The 20,466-nt window shown below is 38.0% G+C and overlaps 1 protein-coding gene across 2 annotated transcripts; it reads right to left on the minus strand.

Annotated features, from left to right (window-relative positions):
- Positions 1–2,464: 2,464 nt before the first annotated feature.
- clk2a (CDC-like kinase 2a) lies at positions 2,465–18,927 on the minus strand. Of its 2 annotated transcripts, XM_061742207.1 has the most exons (13): positions 18,738–18,927; positions 16,146–16,333; positions 15,018–15,291; positions 13,462–13,552; positions 12,549–12,615; positions 10,318–10,434; positions 9,943–10,109; positions 9,064–9,158; positions 7,834–7,963; positions 5,843–5,925; positions 5,518–5,597; positions 5,321–5,411; positions 2,465–3,857 (listed from the first exon to the last, which is right to left on the minus strand). In XM_061742207.1, the coding sequence occupies exons 2-13, from the start codon at positions 16,331–16,333 to the stop codon at positions 3,669–3,671; spliced, it is 1,572 nt and encodes a 523-aa protein (XP_061598191.1). In that variant the 5' UTR covers positions 18,738–18,927; the 3' UTR covers positions 2,465–3,668. The 2 variants fall into 2 exon arrangements, with proteins under 2 accessions (XP_061598191.1, XP_061598192.1); XM_061742208.1 differs by lacking the exons at positions 13,462–13,552; positions 16,146–16,333; positions 18,738–18,927 and having other exon boundaries at positions 15,018–15,155.
- Positions 18,928–20,466: the final 1,539 nt, after the last annotated feature.

Consider the following 20,466-nt stretch of genomic DNA (forward strand, 5'->3'; position numbering starts at 1 on the left):
TACTTCAAACAGGGTACAAGCTCAGCTGTACAAACTCCATCCTGTTCTGAATGTTAAGAATCCAAGTCAATGGTCTTTACTAATTCTAAACATAAGGATATAAATCTGAATATCACAACTTCAGGTAGAAAAAAAAGAAAGGTTGATGTAGCTTTTATTAACAAATATTTAGGATTTTTAAAGCCTTGTCTTTATGTATCCTGGTGAGCCAAAGACGAATTTCCACCCAGGTGGACAATAAAGATTTATTATTATTAGATTAATAGGTGAAGATTAAACTGAAGTTTTTCTTCACAATGTTTCTTTCTCTTAATCGACTGGAAAAAGACGATTAATGGCCACTTTTTTCCTGTTTTTGATTATAATTTGTTATACAGGAACACATCTCTTTATGTCTAATAAGGAGGATTTTATACTATTTAACCTCAGATGGACCTTGGTACAAAAAAAAAACAAGAAAAAAAATAGTTTCCTGTTTTCTGTGCCGTCGGCCTGAAATAGTCTGCAGCATCATCTTAAACCAAAGGTCCCTATCCCACTGGTGGAGTTTAAAAACCCTTAAAAGCCAATCCTTAAATCTTAGCAAGTTTGAAAGTGTTTCCATTACAGTTTTTCACAATTGTTTATGTAGCACGGCTAGTGCTACGGGGGCCCGACCGACAGGACACAGAGTTTAGTGCAGAATCCCTTTTATTAGCAATCCGATTCCACCCACACGCGTGCACAAGCACCTTCACAGGAGCCCCTTGCTGCTGTGCAGCCATGCCTTATGAAGGGTGGCAGGGTGGAGAGGCTGATTGGGCCCACCTGTGCCCTAATCAGCCTGAGTGGCTGCACCTCCTCCACCCTGCCACAGTTTAAACACATTTATTGGAACATCAGACACAATGTGCACAACCTGAAACTCATGTCCTGCTGAACTCCAAGCACATTTACTGCTCTAGACTCAAATTCCCATTCCATACCACACATTTCTCACAACACTACACACAATTCCCAATATCCTGCACACTCTTCCTGAATTCCCTATCTTGCTGTTCACACAGAACACACAGTCAATCATATTTCTAAACTCCAAAGGCTGTTGTGCAATATGCAATCAGCAATTTGCCATTGAATTCATATTCATTGATGAAGCGGGTTCAACCTTGTAAAAAGAAGGTGCTGAGGGAGGAATATCATCGGCCAGCGTGCCATCACAGAGGTCCCTGGCCAGCGTGGAGGGAACATAACAATGTGTGCTGCCATCAATCACCACAGCGTCCTCCATCACCATGCCACCCTTGGCCCCTACAACACTGCACTTCTTCTAGCATTCCTGGACCAGCTCTACAATATCATTGTAGCCAGACCAGATGGAGGACACAGAAGTGGTCAGGTTCGTTGTTATCTGGGACAATGTCAGTTTCCACCGGGCTGCTCTGGTCCGTGACTGGTTCACGGTCCATCCAGAAGTTGATGTCCTATATCTCCCTCCATACTCTCCCTTCCTCAACCCAATTGAGGAGTTTTTCTCTGCCTGGAGATGGAAGGTATACGAGAGAAATCCTCAGACACGGATCCCACTGCTGCAGGCCATGGAGGACGCATGTGGCGATGTCACTGCTGAGGCCTGTCAAGGCTTCATGCAGCATTGTAGGAGATTGTTCCCCCGCTGCTCTGCCAGGGAGAACATCGCCTGCGACGTGGACGAGGTCCTGTGGCCAGCCAGGGATGAAAGGCAGGATGTAGCCTAATACTTTTGTTTTGTTTCTATTTTCTGTCAAGTTTTCATCCACAGCTTGCTGTGATGTCCAGTGGACTGCACATTTTGAGTCCAAATACTGTAAAATATTATTTGTTGTTACAGTAAAGAATTGTGTGTTGTTTTCTATTTGAGTAGCCTATACATAAGAATACTATATGGTGATACATTACATCCAACAGCTGAAGGTGTAACACTGAGGCATTCATATAGTGTCTTCCATTCTGCACATCAGTGTTCAGTGGGTGCTTAGAAATGTCTACTCAAATTATGTATGTGTTTGGCATTTGAGAAGGAAATACCATTTAGTGAAGAGTTAATACTGTTTTGAGGGTAGAGTTTGCTTTTGCAAGAGAAGTGTAGGATTTTGCATTTTGTGTGTGTTTTGTAATTTTTGTTTAGAGTTTTGAGAAAGTGAGGTAGTCTATCAGGAAATGTGTTTAAACAATTGTGAAAAACTGTAATAAGAGGATTCTTTTATTTTGAAATCCTGTCCATTGTGCTTTTATGACCTGAAAATATCTTATCCTGCTAATCTTGGCCAGGTTAAAAAGAGATCTTAATCTCACAGAGACTAATCTGGTTAACTAAAGGTTAAATAATAAAGAAAACAGATGATTCAGTCTACATCAAAATCCTCCTGCGGTTTAACTCTAATCTAAGACGAAACACCTGCCGTCTGCCGCGACAGAACATGGAAGCTACAGAGCAAACCTTTGGCAAGAGAACTTTAATTCTACACAATAATACATATATACACTTTTATATGCATTAATTTCATACAAAAACAAGTCATGTACATGTAGGGGGGAGTCAGGGCATTATGACCTATATTGTAAATTAAAATAAATACCATCAACAAGAGCTGTGTGCTTGACATTAATATAAAGACTTCGGGTCTGATAAAGTCAAATTGGAAAAGGCCATTTGTGTTAAAATGTATGAGAAAGATCCCATGACTGATGCTAAACTAAACTAGCAGATCATGAACATGCCAACAACTTCATACACACCCCTACTCGCACACACACCCACGCACTCACTCACATTTAGAAAACATTGCAAAATATAACAAACGTATATATATATATTTATATATCTATATACCTATCAACAAGTCCAGCTACAGAGGCCTGAGAGCCGAGTGTCCGTCACCATCAACCCTTTACAAACGAGTGTGACCAGCAGCCACGAAATTACAGTCAGCATTCACAGGAAAATTGCTTGAACCAAGAAAAGAAGAATTTGTAATGCAAGTGCTCACTACACAACTTTAACAAAAACTTAGACACTTGTCTCTGCTGGAGATACCGGTAGTATCACTTTCCTAGAAAATGCAACATTCCATCTTATTGACTTAATCTTTTAATCATCTCTCCATAATCAAAAGTACAAGTGCTTAGGAATGGCACCGGGCTACACGTACACCGTCATCTTCTTTACTGTTTCCTTAAAACTTCAGAACTGAAATGACATTTATTCTCCCGAAAGTGAGTTTTTCCCCCTCAATGATCGATTGTTGTATTATTTTCTTCAAAAAAAGCTGATGAAAGTAATAGCCAGTTGGACGGAGGACAGAAAGGTGTTCACACAAGTGAAAATGAAGAAAAGAAAAGAGAAGAATGGAGAGCAACTTTGGGTATAAACAATTTTCCATCCAAGACGTTGCCTGTAACTAGGCTGTGACCTCAGTGACAAATTCACGACTCTTCCACGGCCTTTTGTGGATTAATTCAGACTCTGCTGAGACATTTCTCCCGGAGCTGCAGAGGTGGATGTCCCAGGGACAGGATGGAGGAGTAGGAGGTCCATGCTTGAATGACAAATGACAGAAAATCTCTTAAGACCCAGGTCATTTAATAGTTCAGCTGCTCCACATGGAAAAGGTTTTTCCTCTTTCACTCAGTCTTTGCAGACTTAGGGGTCACCGGCTGATGTCCCGGTTCACTTCCCAGTTCTTACTGCCTGCCGCCTCACTAACGCTCCTGCTCTCAAAGAAGGGGTGTTTGAGGGAGTCGGCCAGCGCCAGCCTCTTGGAGGGCTCGTACTCCAGCATGCTTTCAATGAGGTCAAATAACTGGTGGTGCTCCTCCGCCTCCGACAGCAGATACCGCTGAAAACAGAAAGAAACAAGAGATGAGAAGATGCACTGAGGTCTGTTCAGAACTGTAGACACTAGGGGTGTAACAATATATCGTGCCACAAAATTTCGCGATACAAAAACGTCACACGATATTGGGTTATTAATATTAATCTATTGTGTTGACTAGTAGTAATAATAATAATAATAATAATAATAATGACTTGGATTTATATAGCGCCCTTCAAGGCACCCAGAGCGCTTTTACAGAAATCATTATTCATTCATACACATCCATACTGGTGGTGGTAAGCTACGTTTTGTAGCCACATCTGCCCTGGGGCAGACTGACGGAAGCGTGGCTGCCATATCGCGCCAAACGGCCCCTCCGACCACCACCAACATTCAAACACATTCACACGGGGCAAGGTGGGTAAGGTGTCTTGCCCAAGGACACTACGACAGCAACTGGGACAGAGCGAGATTCGAACCGCCAACCTTCCGATCATTGGACGACCTGCTCTGCCACCTGAGCTACTGCCGCCCCTTAAAGTGCAGTAACGCGCATCCGACCGCACCTCGACCCGCGGACCAAAATCTTCCTCCGCTCAGAAGAAACTAGTACCGTTTTGGTCCCGATCACGGGACTTTTGCAGGTTTTGATCTCTGACCTTTTACTTATTTAAGTCTGGTGTAGAGTTAAGCCTTACCTTATTAAATTAAACCTTTTTGAGGTGGTGAGTAGGATAAACACGGGGAAACTTCTGCTGAGTTCCAGTGTACTTTAATGTCCCTCAACAGTGTAGGATTTTAGAACATCAACACAGCACCTAGTGCCGTACTGTGGCGTATCACTCCGCCCAATCTAAAACAGACTAATCACTACAGATAAACTGACTAGTGTCATTATAGTCCCTGATTTACATCAGAATATAAAGAATATATTTATAAAATAATGAAATAACCTTCTTAACAAAAATAAATCTCCTCTTACACTTATAAGGTGAGCATGAATCAAACTTTTTATGATGTAAAATTGTATGTATTTATTTACTTTTATTTATTTATTTAATTTTAGTTGTTACATTTGTGGAAAAGAAAAAAGTCAAATCATACATGAGAGAAACTATTCAGTTTGTGGCAAAATATTTGTACTTGTATGAAACTGAAGATCATAATGCAAACCTGACATTTACTTTTAGTTCAGTTGTTTGTGGAAAATGGTTGGCCTGGCTTTCTCTTTAAAACTTAAACAGTTATAAAGCATTACAAACTGTAACAATAGGTCAAACGCACAGTATTGTTTTGTTTTTTGTGTCTTTCAAATAAAAGACAATTTTTTCCAGTCATATGTTCCTCATGCAAGGTTGTACTGCTGTAATATCGTATCGTATCGTGAGATTAGTGTATCGTTACACCCATAGTAGACATTATTGTTAGATACAACAATAAGTTTTCAGTTAATGGTCATCATCATGCATTCTCACTTCTCTTACCCGCAAGGGTTTGCAGTTTTCTCTGACGTATTTTCCTGCTGAGGAGCTCTCGTCCCAATCCAGACGGCCTCGGTAGAAATACTTTTGCTTCCTGAGGATTTAGGGTTGGAAATGCCAACAGCATTTATTTATCAGGTTTATAATGTTTCCCTCACAGAAAGTGTATTTACGGCTGCAAATGACTATTCTTTTCTTACCTAGTCTTACGAATCATCCTCGAGGGCACCGGTCCCAAGATTCTTTCCATCATGGCCAAATGCTCCCTGTTGTCATGAGTCTAAAAGATGAAGAAAAATGATGATCCAGCAGAAAAGACATGTTAGAAACAAAGAGAGCGATTCAGGATGCAGTTCTGTTTGTGGAGGTGAACAGAAAGCTGTATGGGCTCACACTTCTGAAAGGTGCTACTGTGAGGCGACACATGAACAAAAATATACATTCTTGGATAATTACGATTACAATAATCAGCTATGAGTGAATAAGAGTCTAAATACTGCAGTAGTAAGCAGAGATATAGTTTACCTGAAACAAGGTAAAGCCTAAGTAGTACTCAAACAGGATACAGCCAATACTCCACACATCACAGGGATGACTCCAGCCCAGCTCTGAAGGACAGAAATGTGTCATAAATGCTTTAGAATACCTAGGGAAATGTTTCTGATGCCACGAGTGATCCCAGTTAGGCTCAAGTCTCATCACTGGGGCCCGACTAACCTTTTAACCAAGTAGAACTGGTGACCATTTTAAAGACAGATTAATCAAAACAATTTCATGTTTTTTTCAACTAGATGCTACATAGATGCTTAATAACTCATCTAATATTATTCTCTTCATATCAAACAATAGTTTGATATATTTCTGTAGCCTAAATTATGAATTCATTACCAAATCATTTATTACTAATGCTGTTGCACATTAGGGATTTTAGCTTCATGCTAAACTCCATTTAAGAAAGTAAATGTTATTTTCTTCCAAAAACAACCAGAATCTAAAGGCTAGATCTACAATTCTGATTAGATCAAGGATGACAATTTGTACTCATCATATTAACCACCTACAGGACTGATAAAGTTCTTTATTTTCTGTAATGCAATAAAAAAACAAAAATGTACTGAAAAGGTACAAGACAATATCGTTTATATCGATTTAAAAAAAATATATATATTTTTTTATGATTTTGATATAGCTTATTTTGTGACAAATTGACTTGAATGTTTTATTTGAGATTTGCACAAATGTTTTGTTATTTGCACAACTGTCAACCTCAGTGGAAAAGTCTGCCTGTTACTGTCTACATTGTATTAATTGCACAGTGTATTTTAATTTAATTGTTATGCAGGAAAGGGATATTTGTTTTATTTTATTCAAGAAGCATTTTTATTCTATATATGCAGGCAGTTTATTTTTATTTCATTTGTTTTATACATTTTGACATTGTGCAGACCTCTGTTAATAAAGGAACCTGTGTGACATTTGGCACGAGGCTTTGTATTAAAACTGACTGTTTTTTTAAGGGTTTGCCTCAGAAAAAATGAAGCTTACAGAGATGCTATGCTATAATGCTTTGGGGGAAACCCCAATAATGGCACAGAAAAAATATCAATATATATCAAGTATCGCCATTCAGCTAGAAAAATATTGAGATATGACTTTTGGTCCATATCGCCCAGCCCTAATTCCCAGAATATTCAAATTTTTTGAGATAGGATATTTGAGTTTTCTTAAGCTGTAAGCCATGATCAGCAATATTAAAATAATAAAAGGCTTGCACTATTTCAGTTGATTTGTAATTAATCCAGAATGTGTGACATTTTTGCATTACAGAAAATAAAAGGACTTTATCACAATATTCTTATTTTCTGAGACAGTCCTGTATTTATCTCAGCACATGGCTGGTGAATCCATACTTGCAGCAGTGCCAAGTTATGTGTATAAGATTAACTACATGGACAAAAATAGTGGTCATGCTTGACCTTTACTAAAACAGCAACTGCAATTATGTTATTTGCAAATACAGATACAGTACTTTAATCTGCACGTGGTTCCTCTTTTGTGGCTATAACAGCCTCCACTCTGTGTGTATTTTTACACATCGTGGATCCTAGCAGTTCCGTTCTGTGACTTTACATCACCTTCCACTTCGTGGCGGAGTTGATGTTGCTTTCTAAATCAACACCAACAGTTAACTGTGGAACATTAAGCAAGGTGGCATCCTATCACAGTACCATACTTAAAGTCACTGAGCTCCTCACAATGACCAGCTTTGTATCACGATTTAGATGCTCAAAAATAGAGACCGCATGGTGAGGTGCTTGATTTAACCTGTGGCAACAGGTCTTACCATAAACTTTTGGCCATGTAATGTATATTGGCACTTTTTTTCCACAATAGAAAAACTAGGGTGGGCATGTAAAACTGTTCCTGATTAAACTAGTTACATCTACATGGTTTCCTTTAGACCTTGAAATGAAATCACTTTAAGTTTGCAGTACACATACAGTAGTAGCTCTTACCTAGTATCACCTCCGGGGCCCGGTAATGTCGTGTAGACACAATCGTGCTGTGATGCTCGTGGTCAAAAGTAGCACTGCCGAAGTCGACCACTCGCACTGCCGTGCTCTTAACTGTCCGCTCTTCTCGTTTCTGTTAGAAAAGACAGGTGTTTCAACATCTATCCAAATTAAAATGCTTTCTTATTGCAAAACGTGTGCAAACTTTATTTTTTAAGTTTATATCAATGAAAGCTACTTCCATGAGCACAAATCTATTCCATTTAAAACTGCAATCCTATTCTACTTATGTAGCATCCAATTGTAAAATCATCTGAGGAATTATTACACGTACAGGTAAGACCTTAAAATACTCTAAAAAGAAAGGCAGCAGTTTCACCACAAGAAAAGATTTAGACAATAGTTGTGTTTCTATTACACTTGCACAAAAGAAAAACACGTCTCTGATTTTAAAAATGAGGCAGCGCTGCAGGCGGGTTTGTCGATTAAACATAGTTCTGTAACTCTCTGCGTCTCATCCTGCGAGACTTCGCTTGCCAAACAACAAAAAAGAAAATCTCAATGTTGAAGAAGATGGACTAAAACATCTTTAATCTTTGACAATTTATTGCAATTACCGCTAGCGCTGTTAAGAAATAAGTTGATGATGAAAGCATCAGCCAATCATTCAAGTGATGTTTTAGATGCAAGGCCCTTATGTAATGATTAATGATTAAGCAGTGTTTTAGCAAAACTACATCGTATTAATGAGGCCAAAAACCGCTGGAAACTACATTTTGATGACTGTAGATTGACCGACTACAGCACATACAGCGCTGCCAGAGAGGTGGAAGTTCACAAAAGGTTTCCATTACACTTTTGCAAATAATTGAATAATCGAATCTCCTGAAAAAAACACACTTCCTGGAAGCAAAAAAGGGTTTATTCGATTTTTTTTTTTTTTTTTTTTTTAAATGAATGCCGTTTCAATTCCATGATTTCTTTTTCAATATTTGGTTTTGTGCAGAAACGAGCATAATGGAGAGTTAATCTGTGATTTAGCAGGAAACTCCTGAGTGGGCAGCGACTGACTGCCCTTAATGTCTCCATGGAGTAAAGTGGTTATGTTAGATCTTTGTGAAGTCTAATAGTAGTAATAATAACAACAACAACAAAAACAATAATAATAATAATAATAACTAATGGTAATAAAGCTAAAAGTTTTGGTTTCCCTGTCCTGCTCATTTTACTGACCTTCTCCACATTGTAAGACATTGTGAAGTCCGAGTTGACGAACAGGATGTTTTCTGGTTTTAGATCCGTGTGTGTCAGCTTATTGTCATGGAGAACTATAGAGAGAAAAAAGAAGCTTAGTCATTTACATTTGAAAGTAATTGATTAAAAAACTGCATATACAAAGCATTTATTTGACTGACATTTGAGGCAAACAGACTGAGGACAGGCATGCCAACTATTCATAGAGCAATACTCAACCACTAATAGCTTTACAGGTTGCTCTTCGCCACTGTTTTAGTTGTAATGGTCTCAGTAATGGCCAGTGTATCACAAACAACATATTGATTCAGTCAATCAACATATTCAATGGAAGACTACAGGACTGTCTCAGAAAATTAGAATATTGTGATTTTCTGTAATGCAATTACAAAAACAAAAATGTCATACATTCTGGATTCATTAAAAATCAACTGAAATATTGCAAGCCTTTTATTATTTTAATATTACTGATCATGGCTTACAGCTTAAGAAAACTCAAATATCCTATCTCAAAAAATTAGAATATTCTGGGAAACTTAATCTTAAACTGTAAACCATAATCAGCAATATTAAAATAATAAAAGGCTTGCAATATTTCAGTTGATTTGTAATGAATCCAGAATGTATGACATTTTTTTTTATTGCATTACAGAAAATAAAGAACTTTATCACAATATTCTAATTTTCTGAGACAGTCCTGTATATCACAAATACACCAAATCAAGCAATCTTTAGTAAACAAAAACATCTAGTTCTAGTTGAGAGTTAAGAATGTACTGGGTCTAAACAGAATTCTTTATTTTCTCTCTTATCAAAGCTTTTTATTGAGAAGTTTCCTTTGATATCAAATGTACTTACACTTCACAGCAATACAGATTTGGTAGGCCATGTGTCTGACCTGACCGATTGAATACGGCAGGTAGTTGTTTTCCTTCAGAAAGTCAAATGTGCTCAGCGCTAGCAGTTCAAAAGAGAGACACATGTGACCGTGGTAGTCGAACCAGTCGTACATCTGGACACACAAACTGCAAGAGACAAAATAATGGGAAGGTTTGACAGTCAAGCACTGCTTATGCCCACACCACTCCACAAACACAACAATCAAAACAAACTACGTTTAAATATGAACACTCTTTTTTAATCTCCCTGCTTTAATCAAGTGCATGGCTTTGTCTACAGCTGCCAGACAGGCATAAACAATCCAATTACACAACTGCATTTGCCAGAACTTACAATTTGTTATCAGGGTCCTTTTCATTTATCTTCTCTAATACGTTGATCTCCAGTCGAGCAGCTTCCTTATATTTCTCTACGTTCTTGATGATTTTCAGAGCAACATGAGTTCCTCCTCTGTAAAATAAGACAAGAGTTATTAGTTATTAGAGTTAGTTAAATAAGACAAGGTGATAATAGAAGAAAAAAGAAAGACAAAGACTATAAACTATTGAAAAGTATCAGCATACAGGACTGTCTCAGAAAATTAGAATATTGTGATAAAGTTCTTTATTTTCTGTAATGCAATTAAAAAAAAAAAAATGTCATACATTCTGGATTCATTACTAATCAACTGAAATATTGCAAGACTTTTATTATTTTAATATTGCTGATTATGGGTTACAGTTTAAGTTTAAGATTCCCAGAATATTCTAATTTTTTGAGATAGGATATCTGAGTTTTCTTAAACTGTAAGCCATGATCAGCAATATTAAAATAATAAAACGCTTGCAATATTTCAGTTGATTTGTAATGAATCCAGAATGTATGACATTTTTGTTTTTGTAATTGCATTACAGAAAATCACAATATTCTAATTTTCTGAGACAGTCCTGTATCAACAAATCAGCATGTGATGGAGTGACGTGTGATGTATGAATTTATCTGATTTGATAAATCTGCACCGTAACATGTCTGCTTCTTGTAAATTCTTAAGACATGTTTGGTGTTATCTAATTATGCCTTTAGAGTACTATCAACATAGTAAGAGCAAGTAAGATTACAAAAGTCGATATAGCTCATGAAAAGATGTTGCTGTGACTAACAGTCTTGACCACTGTATTATTGATAATACATTTTCTTCCAGACTAGTATAAAGCAAAACTAATTTCAGTCTACTATATTCAGAATGAATTAAATCTGATAATAGATGTATAATTCTAATCTATATACATGACAATAAATTATGGGGGCCAACAGTCAGATAAGGCAAAAACACAGCAAGGTAGGGCTGGGAGATACAGCCTTTTATTAATATCTCCATATTTTTAGGCCATGTCACGATACACGATATATTTCTCGATATTTTGCCTTAGCCTTGAATTAACACTTTGATGCTACAATCACATCAGTATGATGATTCTATATCTACATTAAAACATTCTTGTTCATACTGCATTAATATATGCTCATTTTAAACTTTCATGCAAAAAGGGGGAATAAGTCAAATTTACCAAAACTGTATTTATTAAACAGTTACTAAGCAGTGAGTGGCACAAACATAAAAAGTGTAATTTCAAAACAGAAAGAGCACGTTGCATCTCTGACTCCCCGTCTGAAGAACATCTGCTAAGAACATGTTCTGGTCCCGGTTTTACCAGGATGAGCTGCTCTGAGCAGGAGGGCCTTTTCAGCACCTTTATATTCAGACTAATGTAGGTGTAGGGACTGCAATGTTTCATCCTCTCCTCCTTTAATTTGCATCACTTTCACTTACTTTTAGAAACATGACGTCATATAGTCTTGTTTGACTTTGTTTCGATGATAGTGATTGATTTCATGTGGCCACATTTAAGCAACACTAGGTGACGTTTCACAGCTCTGGAAGAGAAAAGCCTAACCCTAACCCTGCACACATGACAGCACGTGACTGACGTATGTAACTGGGTGCGCCTGTTTTATGGTTCCGAGAAGGAGAGACGAGAGAGCGAGAAAAACCTGTAAATTAATGCCTGCGGCTAAAAGCATATGCGTGACAATGTATACTCGAATATTCACGATAGAGTCATTTTGTACATTGCACAGAGTAGAAGCCGAGATACATGGACTATACTCCATATATCGCCCAGTCGAGTGAAGTTTCACCCTCGGACCAATCAGTAGCAGTAATAAAGGTGGATTGTGTTTTTGGTAAACAGTTTTTATATTCAGTTAAAAATAAATAAATAAATAAATAAATAAATAAATAAATAAATAAATAAATAGCAGCAGTGAATTGAAAACAGAAAATGAGTTCTTTTTTTTTACTCCACCCTTCTAGATTTTACTAAATTCAACCCGACAGGCAATCAATGGTACAGAAAACCTTTTCTTTTTGCCTCAGCAAGATAATAAAGTTTAGAAAACTCAAAAGTCCTATTTTAAAGTAAGCATGACACAGAGATCCTGCACAACTGCTCTGTTACAATATCGGAAATAAGACCCCAACGGACTGACGGCAGATATTTTTCCCAATTTCATCTGAAACTCACCTGCGATGGTCAATACATTTCATTACTCTTCCAAAGGTGCCTTCACCCAAAGTGCTGATAATCTCGTCTGCAACACAACACAGAGAGAAAAGGAAAAGAGGGAGAGTGGGGACAGAAAGAGCACAAGCATTAGACACATGAACTCAAGCAAGAAAACACTATGAAACGTACAGACAGGCGAATCAATTCTAGCGCCCATCCCCTTTTCAAAAAGCTGCCTATTCACGTTGGCAGGCTCAAAACAATCTGAGTCTACGATAAGTGAATGCGTGTCTACAATAAGGGCTCAGCTATAAAGCACTCCCATCCTTTGAGAACCAATTTGCAGTCAAATGACAAATCTTTTCTTTTTAAAAGATGTAGATGAAAACATATGTGGGATAACTATAAATTTGATCACCTGAAAACTGATTAGTATTCCACTGTATTACTAGAATGGAATCCATAAGTGTTGAGTCCAAATCTGGTGATTTATTTAAGTGTTCGTGCTACTATTCTGGGTGAAGATGGCTATATAAATTCATGTGCATGTGATCTTTCTACTAAGACAACCCCTGAAAACACTGTTGTAGAAAACCATTAAAGTTAAAGATTTAAAACTATCTGAATTTTAAGCTAAAGTACAAACAGAAAGAAACAGCTACAAATGGGAATCTATGTTTAGGGAAGTGAAGTAACCTGTGAAACACAAAAAATGCTCCACAGCTTAAAACCCCACAACACAAAGAAGAATATATATCTAAAGTCCCTCTCAAATTCGTCAACATTCTTGCAAATCCACCCTGCTACTTCTGCCAGAGCGAAGAGCATTCTAGCAAAGGCATCATCATCTGGCACTCCCATGTCATGTAAATGCTCTATGCTTTAATACTCATATGGAGAAGGGTTACGATAGAGTAGTGGCAGTGAGTACATCTCTCTTGCAGGACGTCCCCACTCCGACAGATCAGGTGCCCTTCCTCGTCGTCCCTCACACTCAGTGCTCGTGTCCGGCTGTTGCTCCGCTGTTTTCACACCCAAACCGCCATCAGCAGGTCACAACACGACCGAAGGGAACAGGGGTTTCAGTGGAAGCCGCAGCCATGGCATCAGGGGCGGCACAGGTAGACGAGGAGGGAGGAGGAGGGTGGTGTTGGTGGTAGTAGTTGTGGTTGTAGGTGGGTTTCGTGGTCATGGGGCGGTTCACGCATGACACCACGTGAAGGAAATATATAACGATAGGGATATAGTGCAAGGAAAGGAAAACATCACATGTTGTCCTCTGCTCTTCTCCCCCCTCTACCTTTAAACCATGGCTGCTTACAAACAGAGAAGCAACTGGCATATCCATTCATCAACGCACAAACCAGTTAAGACAGTGACATCGCTAATTCATAACTTTTCAGGCTAACACTTTAGACTTAAAAAAAAAAAAGAAGAAAAAGAAAAAAAAACGATGGAACATGACTGGACCAGATCATCAAGCAGGAAATATTTAATGGTAACCCTTACATTTATACTACAATAAATTCACCCGCTTAATCAATTATATTTATATTCCTTAATATATGATATGTGGTTAAAAATAAACATCAAGAAAAAAAGTATTTGAAATGCAACTAACCTGAAACAAAAATCTAAACTCAACTCATGTGTTTGGTAGAACATTTTCACTCTTTTTCCCCTAAAACTATCTTCGTTTTCAATTTTATGTGAGATATTTTTCTGAATTTAAAAAAAAAAAAAAAAAAAATCCCCTCCCAAAAAAATCATGTTGCTGCATGTTGCTGTTAACAAATTGTAGGAATTTCATGGTGGATGTGAACTTAAAGTACAGGACTGTCTCAGAAAATTAGAATATTGTGATAAAGTTCTTTATTTTCTGTAATGCAATTAAAAAAACAAAAATGTCATACATTCTAGATTCATTACAAATCAACTGAAATATTGCAAGCCTTTTATTATTTTAATATTGCTGATTATGGCTTACAGTTTAAGATTAAGATTCCCAGAATATTCTAATTTTTTGAGATAGGATATTTGAGTTTTCTTAAGCTGTAAGCCATGATCAGCAATATTAAAATAATAAAAGGCTTGCAATATTTCAGTTGATTTGTAATGAATCCAGAATGTATGACATTTTTGTAATTGCATTACAGAAAATCACAGTATTCTAATTTTCTGAGACAGTCCTGTACAGTAAGAATTTGTGGTATGGATTTCTGGACAACTAAAATGGATTTGAATAAAATGAAAATGCTCTGCCAAAGAGTTAACAGTTTTAGATTAAATTAATAATAAAAAGAAAGAAAAGGAAATCTGACAAAACAAAAACAAATCAAAAATAATGTGCTACTTACCAAGTCCACAGGCTGTAAATAAGAAGTTGTTATGTAAAGAGAGAGACAGAGAGGGCTGAGTGAAAGAAAAAGAAGTAGAAAGAGAAGATGAGGAAAGTTAAAACACCATCTCAGACATGGTTGTACTCACCGAGGAGGATGCGCTATAGGACCTGGTTTTACGCCGCCTTCGTTTGTGCTTACGCCTGCTGCCTTTCCGCTGGTACGACTTGTCCCGCTCGCGCTCTCTCTCGCGGCCACGTCGGTAGTCGTACAGGTTGGGGGAAAAGTCTCGTGGATAATAGCTTTCAGCTGCTCCGTGTGGCTCCCTATCCCGATCACGACTCGGATCCAGTCGTCTGTATCCCTCGCAGTATCTCCGATCAAATGCTCGGTGTTCCATTGAGCGATTGTCAAAGCTGCGACTGAAAACATATACAAAAGTATAAAGTGTAAACGGTCACACTTAGAAATAGGGAAAAATAACAAAAACATATTAGACCCAGTACTGGAGTTGAGGGGGGATGGCATCCCCCCTGAAATATAACGGTCAAAATCATCCCCCCTTTCCATCCCTTATGTCATTTCATCAATGAATGTGGTTTTACTGCCATTTAAACATTTAGAGTCATCACCAGAAAAATAACACCAGAAACGTGACAATTTTCACCTTTTTCAGGTAAATTTTCACTTGAAATAAAGCAGGAAAATCTGCCAGTGGGACAAGATTTATCTTCTCATTACAAGCAAAAAAAATCTTGTCCCACTGGCAGATTTTTCTACTTATTTCAAGTGAAAATCTACTTGAAACAGGTGAGAATTGTTGTTTTTTCCAGTGATGAGTCTTGTTTTAAGTGTAATGAGATTTTTTTACTAAAATGAGACATTTGAACTAGAAATAAGACAAATATTCTTGTTAAGATTGTGAGTTTTTGCAGTGATCCATTTTACTTACCCTGTGAAGGACAGAGTCATATTGATAAGTTCAGAAAAGTGTTTTTTATCGTTGTGTTTTGATGTATTTGATGTAAGTCCAGTGGATATTTAAAGCTTACAGAAGGCTGCATTTAACTGCTGCTATGTCATTCCTGCAGTATTTCTGCAGCTGTTTTGGTCACTGCTATTATTTGTAATATATTATATTATTTGTAATCAGCTCAAATTATCTGTCCCCATATGATAAAATCCACCATCCCCCGATTTTTTTTACAACTCGAGTACTGATTAGACCTATAAAATAGCATTTTACCAAGGCCAACCAAACAAATCCCACACACACCTCCTTGATCGAACATAACTCCCTTCCTGTCTGTGTCCCCGTCCCCTTCTGTCGCGGTCTCTGTCACTGCTGGATGAGTTAGTGGGTGATCTTCTGTGCCGATGTCTTCGTCCTCTGTCTCTGTAACGGTCTTGGTAGCTGCTTCGGCTGTCTCTATCAGAAGACGTGTACCGTCGATTGTGAGGCATCTAGTGGGTTGTTAAAAGGACATATTAGATAATTATGACTTTAAATCTTTATCAGTTTGTTGAAATCAAAATTTCAATGAACAATTGCCTTTTCAGTTAAACTCTTTATACAAAGTGACCCCTGTCAAGTTTTCAGCTTGCCCTGTATTTACACAAGTTGGACAGCTACTCATTGCCAGTTTATAATAATTTAGGAAATCTGCAACAGGACTCATCAGTGTAAAAATGATTGGTACTGCGCAATCAACTTAATGTAAAAGTTCCTCTTTGTTCAATCAAGCTATTCTAATACATATAATATATAATACATACATACAATTAAAAAATAAAAAGATGACAGTTTAGAACAAACAATAGATGAAGATTTTTGGCTGTGTTAAGGCAAACAGTTAAGATGCAACCAATGGAGAACAACACAAGCTGGGCTCAGTACATTGTGTATCAGGCTTTAAAAGGAAATCTGCAACAGGACACATTACGGGAAACAATGTGCCAAACTGAACCAAATTTATACATGCATTCATTTTCAGTAGGTTGGATTATTGCAATGGCATCTTTACAGGCTTTAACAAGAAATCAATCAGGCACAGTCCTTACAAACACCAGGAAACTGGACCACATTACACCAATCATGAAATCACTACACTGGCTTCCAGTGAGTCAAAGGATAGAGTTTAAAATCTTCCTGCTGGTCTACAAAGACCTGAATGGTCTTGGACCAAAATACATGGTTGATCTGTTAGTTCCTATGAAGCTCCAACTGTCAGCTCCTTTAAATCAGGCCTAAAAACATTACTGTTTACTCAAGCATACTCCTAAATTAAATACCGTATTTTCTGGACTATAAGCCGCTACTTTTTTCATAGGTTTTCAACCGTGCGGCTTATACAAAGGTGCGGCTATTGTGTGGATTTTTCTTCCACCGTTCGGGGCGCTTTAACCGGAATTACAATCAAAACTAAGACAAAATAAATGCAAAGAAGAATAAGCTACTTCTTCTTTAGCGGATAGAAGTAGGTAGAAGGAGATTTCAAACAGATACATAGATAAATAAAGTTATTTTCTCTTGGTTCTGTCGGTTCTAGAGCGGATGCGGCTTGTATATCTTTTTTTTATTTAAATAGAGCGGATGCAGCTTATATGCAGGTGCGGCTTATAGTCCAGAAAATACGGTACTTACCCGCTGTACTCTACTGCCCTTACTTTTAAACAACTTGTGCTTTTTATTATTTTACCTCTTTTCTTATCATTGTATTTGTACTTAACTGTTTAATTGTGTCTTGCTGTTTTTAGCATTGATGTAAAGCATTTTGAATAACCTTGTGTTGAATTGTGCTATACAAATAAACTTGCCTTGAATAAAAGTGTAAAAATGATTGCTACCATGCAATCAACTTAAAGCAGCACTATGTAACTTTCCCACCTTAATATTATATTTCCAGAGTCATTGTGATGGAACATCAACTTCCAACAGGTTAAATGAACCTCTGTCATGGTCTGAGGGGTCTGTATCACCTTCACTGGCACCATGTAACTTTGAGGTGGATGGTAGGAACCCTGCCACACTACTGGTAAAGCACTACCGCTTTTGTCCAAAGGAGGCGCCAAACTCAACAAAAGCTGAAAGTTACATTGTGCTGCTCAATCAAGCTATTCGAATGTATACATGTATATATATATATATATATATTAGAATTCTTGAAATTAAATTAAAAAACAACAAGATGACAGTTTAGAACAAAAAGATGAGGGTGTTTGGCTGTGTTAGTGCAACCAACCACTGGTCTCAGCACATTGTGTATCAGTTTACCAGCAGCATCACTAACATGTTGTATCACGCCAGCAAATGTGCAGACACTAATGTACGTTTTTGTTAAGCCTGTTGCACGATCCTTTTAAACTACTAACAACCTCTAACCGTAAACACAGCGGTGCTTTTCATTGACAAACGACAAACTAGGCTGGAGATTGTAGTCATCAGTTATTTTAACATTGTGCTGTATCGATTAACTTAATAAAGCCTGATTTATGGTTCCGCGTTAAATCGACGGCGTAAAGCACGCGGCGACGCGCAACCATACGCTGAAGGCTCTGCGTCGGTGTGACGCGGAACCATAAATCAGGCTTGAGTGCAGCGTTGTGTTGCTCCAAACACCAGCATTAACCTTCGTTAAATGGCAGTAAATGAGTAATGACACATTATAAAACGCTCTCAAAGCTACAGAACAGTAGTAGCAGATATAGTGAAATGGCAGAAAGGTATTTAAAGTGATCGCCGAGAGACGAGTTAACATGTAAATAATTAGACGCCATCTTTAGCTTAGCTTAGCTACCAGCGGCTAACGCGCTCCCCGCGCTGGAACTAATGCAAAAGGGGCGGAAAGCATGAACAAATATATGTCACCGTTTTAGCAGCGAGGCCTGTACGTTTATCCCATAAAAAATCCGTGGTGGCGTGATTGGTTTCCACACTATGTTCTTGTTTTAGGCCGGTGTCCGAAGCCCTGGTCGCTGAACGCAGCAGTCGTTTCTCGAGTCCGCCCGAAGCAGCAGCAGCGCTGGTTCAGAGCAGCGCTTCATTTATGGTTCTGCGTTACACCGACGCAGAGACTACGGCGTAGGGTACGGGGACCGCGTACCGTACGGTGCGCGTCTCCGCGTAACCTACGTCGTAGGGTACGGCGTTGATTTGACGCGGAACCATAATTTAGGCTTACCGCCTCTCTGCGTCCACAGCCAGCAGAGTCCCAAAAACACCTGAGATGTTTTTAACCCTTGTGCTGTCGGGTCAAGTAAGGAGGAATGGAAGAAGGGAGGAAGGAAGGGAGGAAGGAAGGAAGGAAGGAAGGAAGGAAGGAAGGAAGGGAGAAAATAAGGAAGGAAGGAAGGAAGGGAAAAAAGGAAGGAAGGAAGGAAGGGAAAAAAGGAAGGAAGGGAGAAAATAAGGAAGGAAGGGAAAAAGGAAGGAAGGGAGGAAAGAAGGAAGGAAGGAAAGAAGGGGAAAAAAGAAGGAAGGAAGGGAAAAAAGGAAGGAAGGGAGGTAGGAAGGAAGAAGGAAGGGAGGAAAGAAGGGAAAAAAGAAGGAAGGAAAGAAGGGAAGGAGGAAGGAAAGAAGGAAAAAAAGAAGGAAGGAAAGGAGAAAATAAGGAAGGAAGGATGGGAGAAAAGAAGGAAGGAAGAGAAAAAAGAAGGAAGGAAGGGAGGAAAGAAGGAAGGAAGGAAGGAAGGGAGAAAAGATGGAAGGAATTAAGGGAGAAAAGAATGAAGGAAGGAAAGAAGGGAGAAAACAAGGAAGAAAGGGAGAAAACAAGGAAAGAATGTACGAGGGAAGAAGGAAGGAAGGGAGAAAAGAGGAAGGGAGACCCAAAGACAGTACAAGGGTTGAAAACGAAAAATGAGTCATAAATTGGTGTTTTCCTGCATCTGAGCAACGAAAAAAACAAACAAAAAAAACAAGACACCCCCCACCCAAAAAGGGGAGATGCATAAAGGTTTTTCTCTTTTTCATAAACACCCTCTGATATTTGCTTATACAGTAGACATAATAGGTGGCAATTTTTTATTATTATTTTTTTAACAGCATTTACACAGATTATCACTTCAATAAATACCACGCATATATTAGATAGATAGATAGACTTTATTAATAGACTCAGGGTCCATTTAAAAAAGACAAACACACATACATATTTTAGACAGACAGTCATGCCAGTGTTTCCACATTGCTGATTCATATCTCACAGCACTCAGTCCAGGATTGGTCAACAGCCTTAAAACAGAGTTTTGTGTGTGATTCAGTCGACAAATGAATCTATACATTAGTTTTCTCAACAGAGCATGAAAAGTGTTTATACGCATTTGGCAGAATAACTCCCTCGCACTACACCACCTGGGTTTTCCCATCAAGATACGTAGGCAATCACAAAAATATTGTGATAAAGTTCTTTATTTTCTGGAATGCAATTAAAAAAAAACAAAAATGTCCTACATTCTGGATTCATTACAAATCAACTGAAATATTGCAAGCCTTTTATTATTTTAATATTGATGATTATGGCTTACAGTTTAAGATTAATATTCCCAGAATATTCAATTTTTTTTAGATAGGATATTTTTTTAAGCTGTAAACCATA

This window comes from Cololabis saira, chromosome 15, assembly GCF_033807715.1.
Source record: "Cololabis saira isolate AMF1-May2022 chromosome 15, fColSai1.1, whole genome shotgun sequence".
Taxonomy (NCBI): Eukaryota; Metazoa; Chordata; class Actinopteri; order Beloniformes; family Belonidae; genus Cololabis; species Cololabis saira.

Coding starts and splice junctions, on each gene's coding strand:
- clk2a (XM_061742207.1), bottom strand. CDS start 16,333: ATGCCTCACAATCGACGGTACACGTCTTCTGATAGAGACAGCCGAAGC. Junction 12,616..13,461: donor GGACGTCCTGCAAGAGAGAT/GTACTCACTGCC, acceptor GTTGTGTTGCAG/ACGAGATTATCAGCACTTTG. Junction 10,110..10,317: donor AAGGACCCTGATAACAAATT/GTAAGTTCTGGC, acceptor TGTCTCTTGCAG/TTTGTGTGTCCAGATGTACG.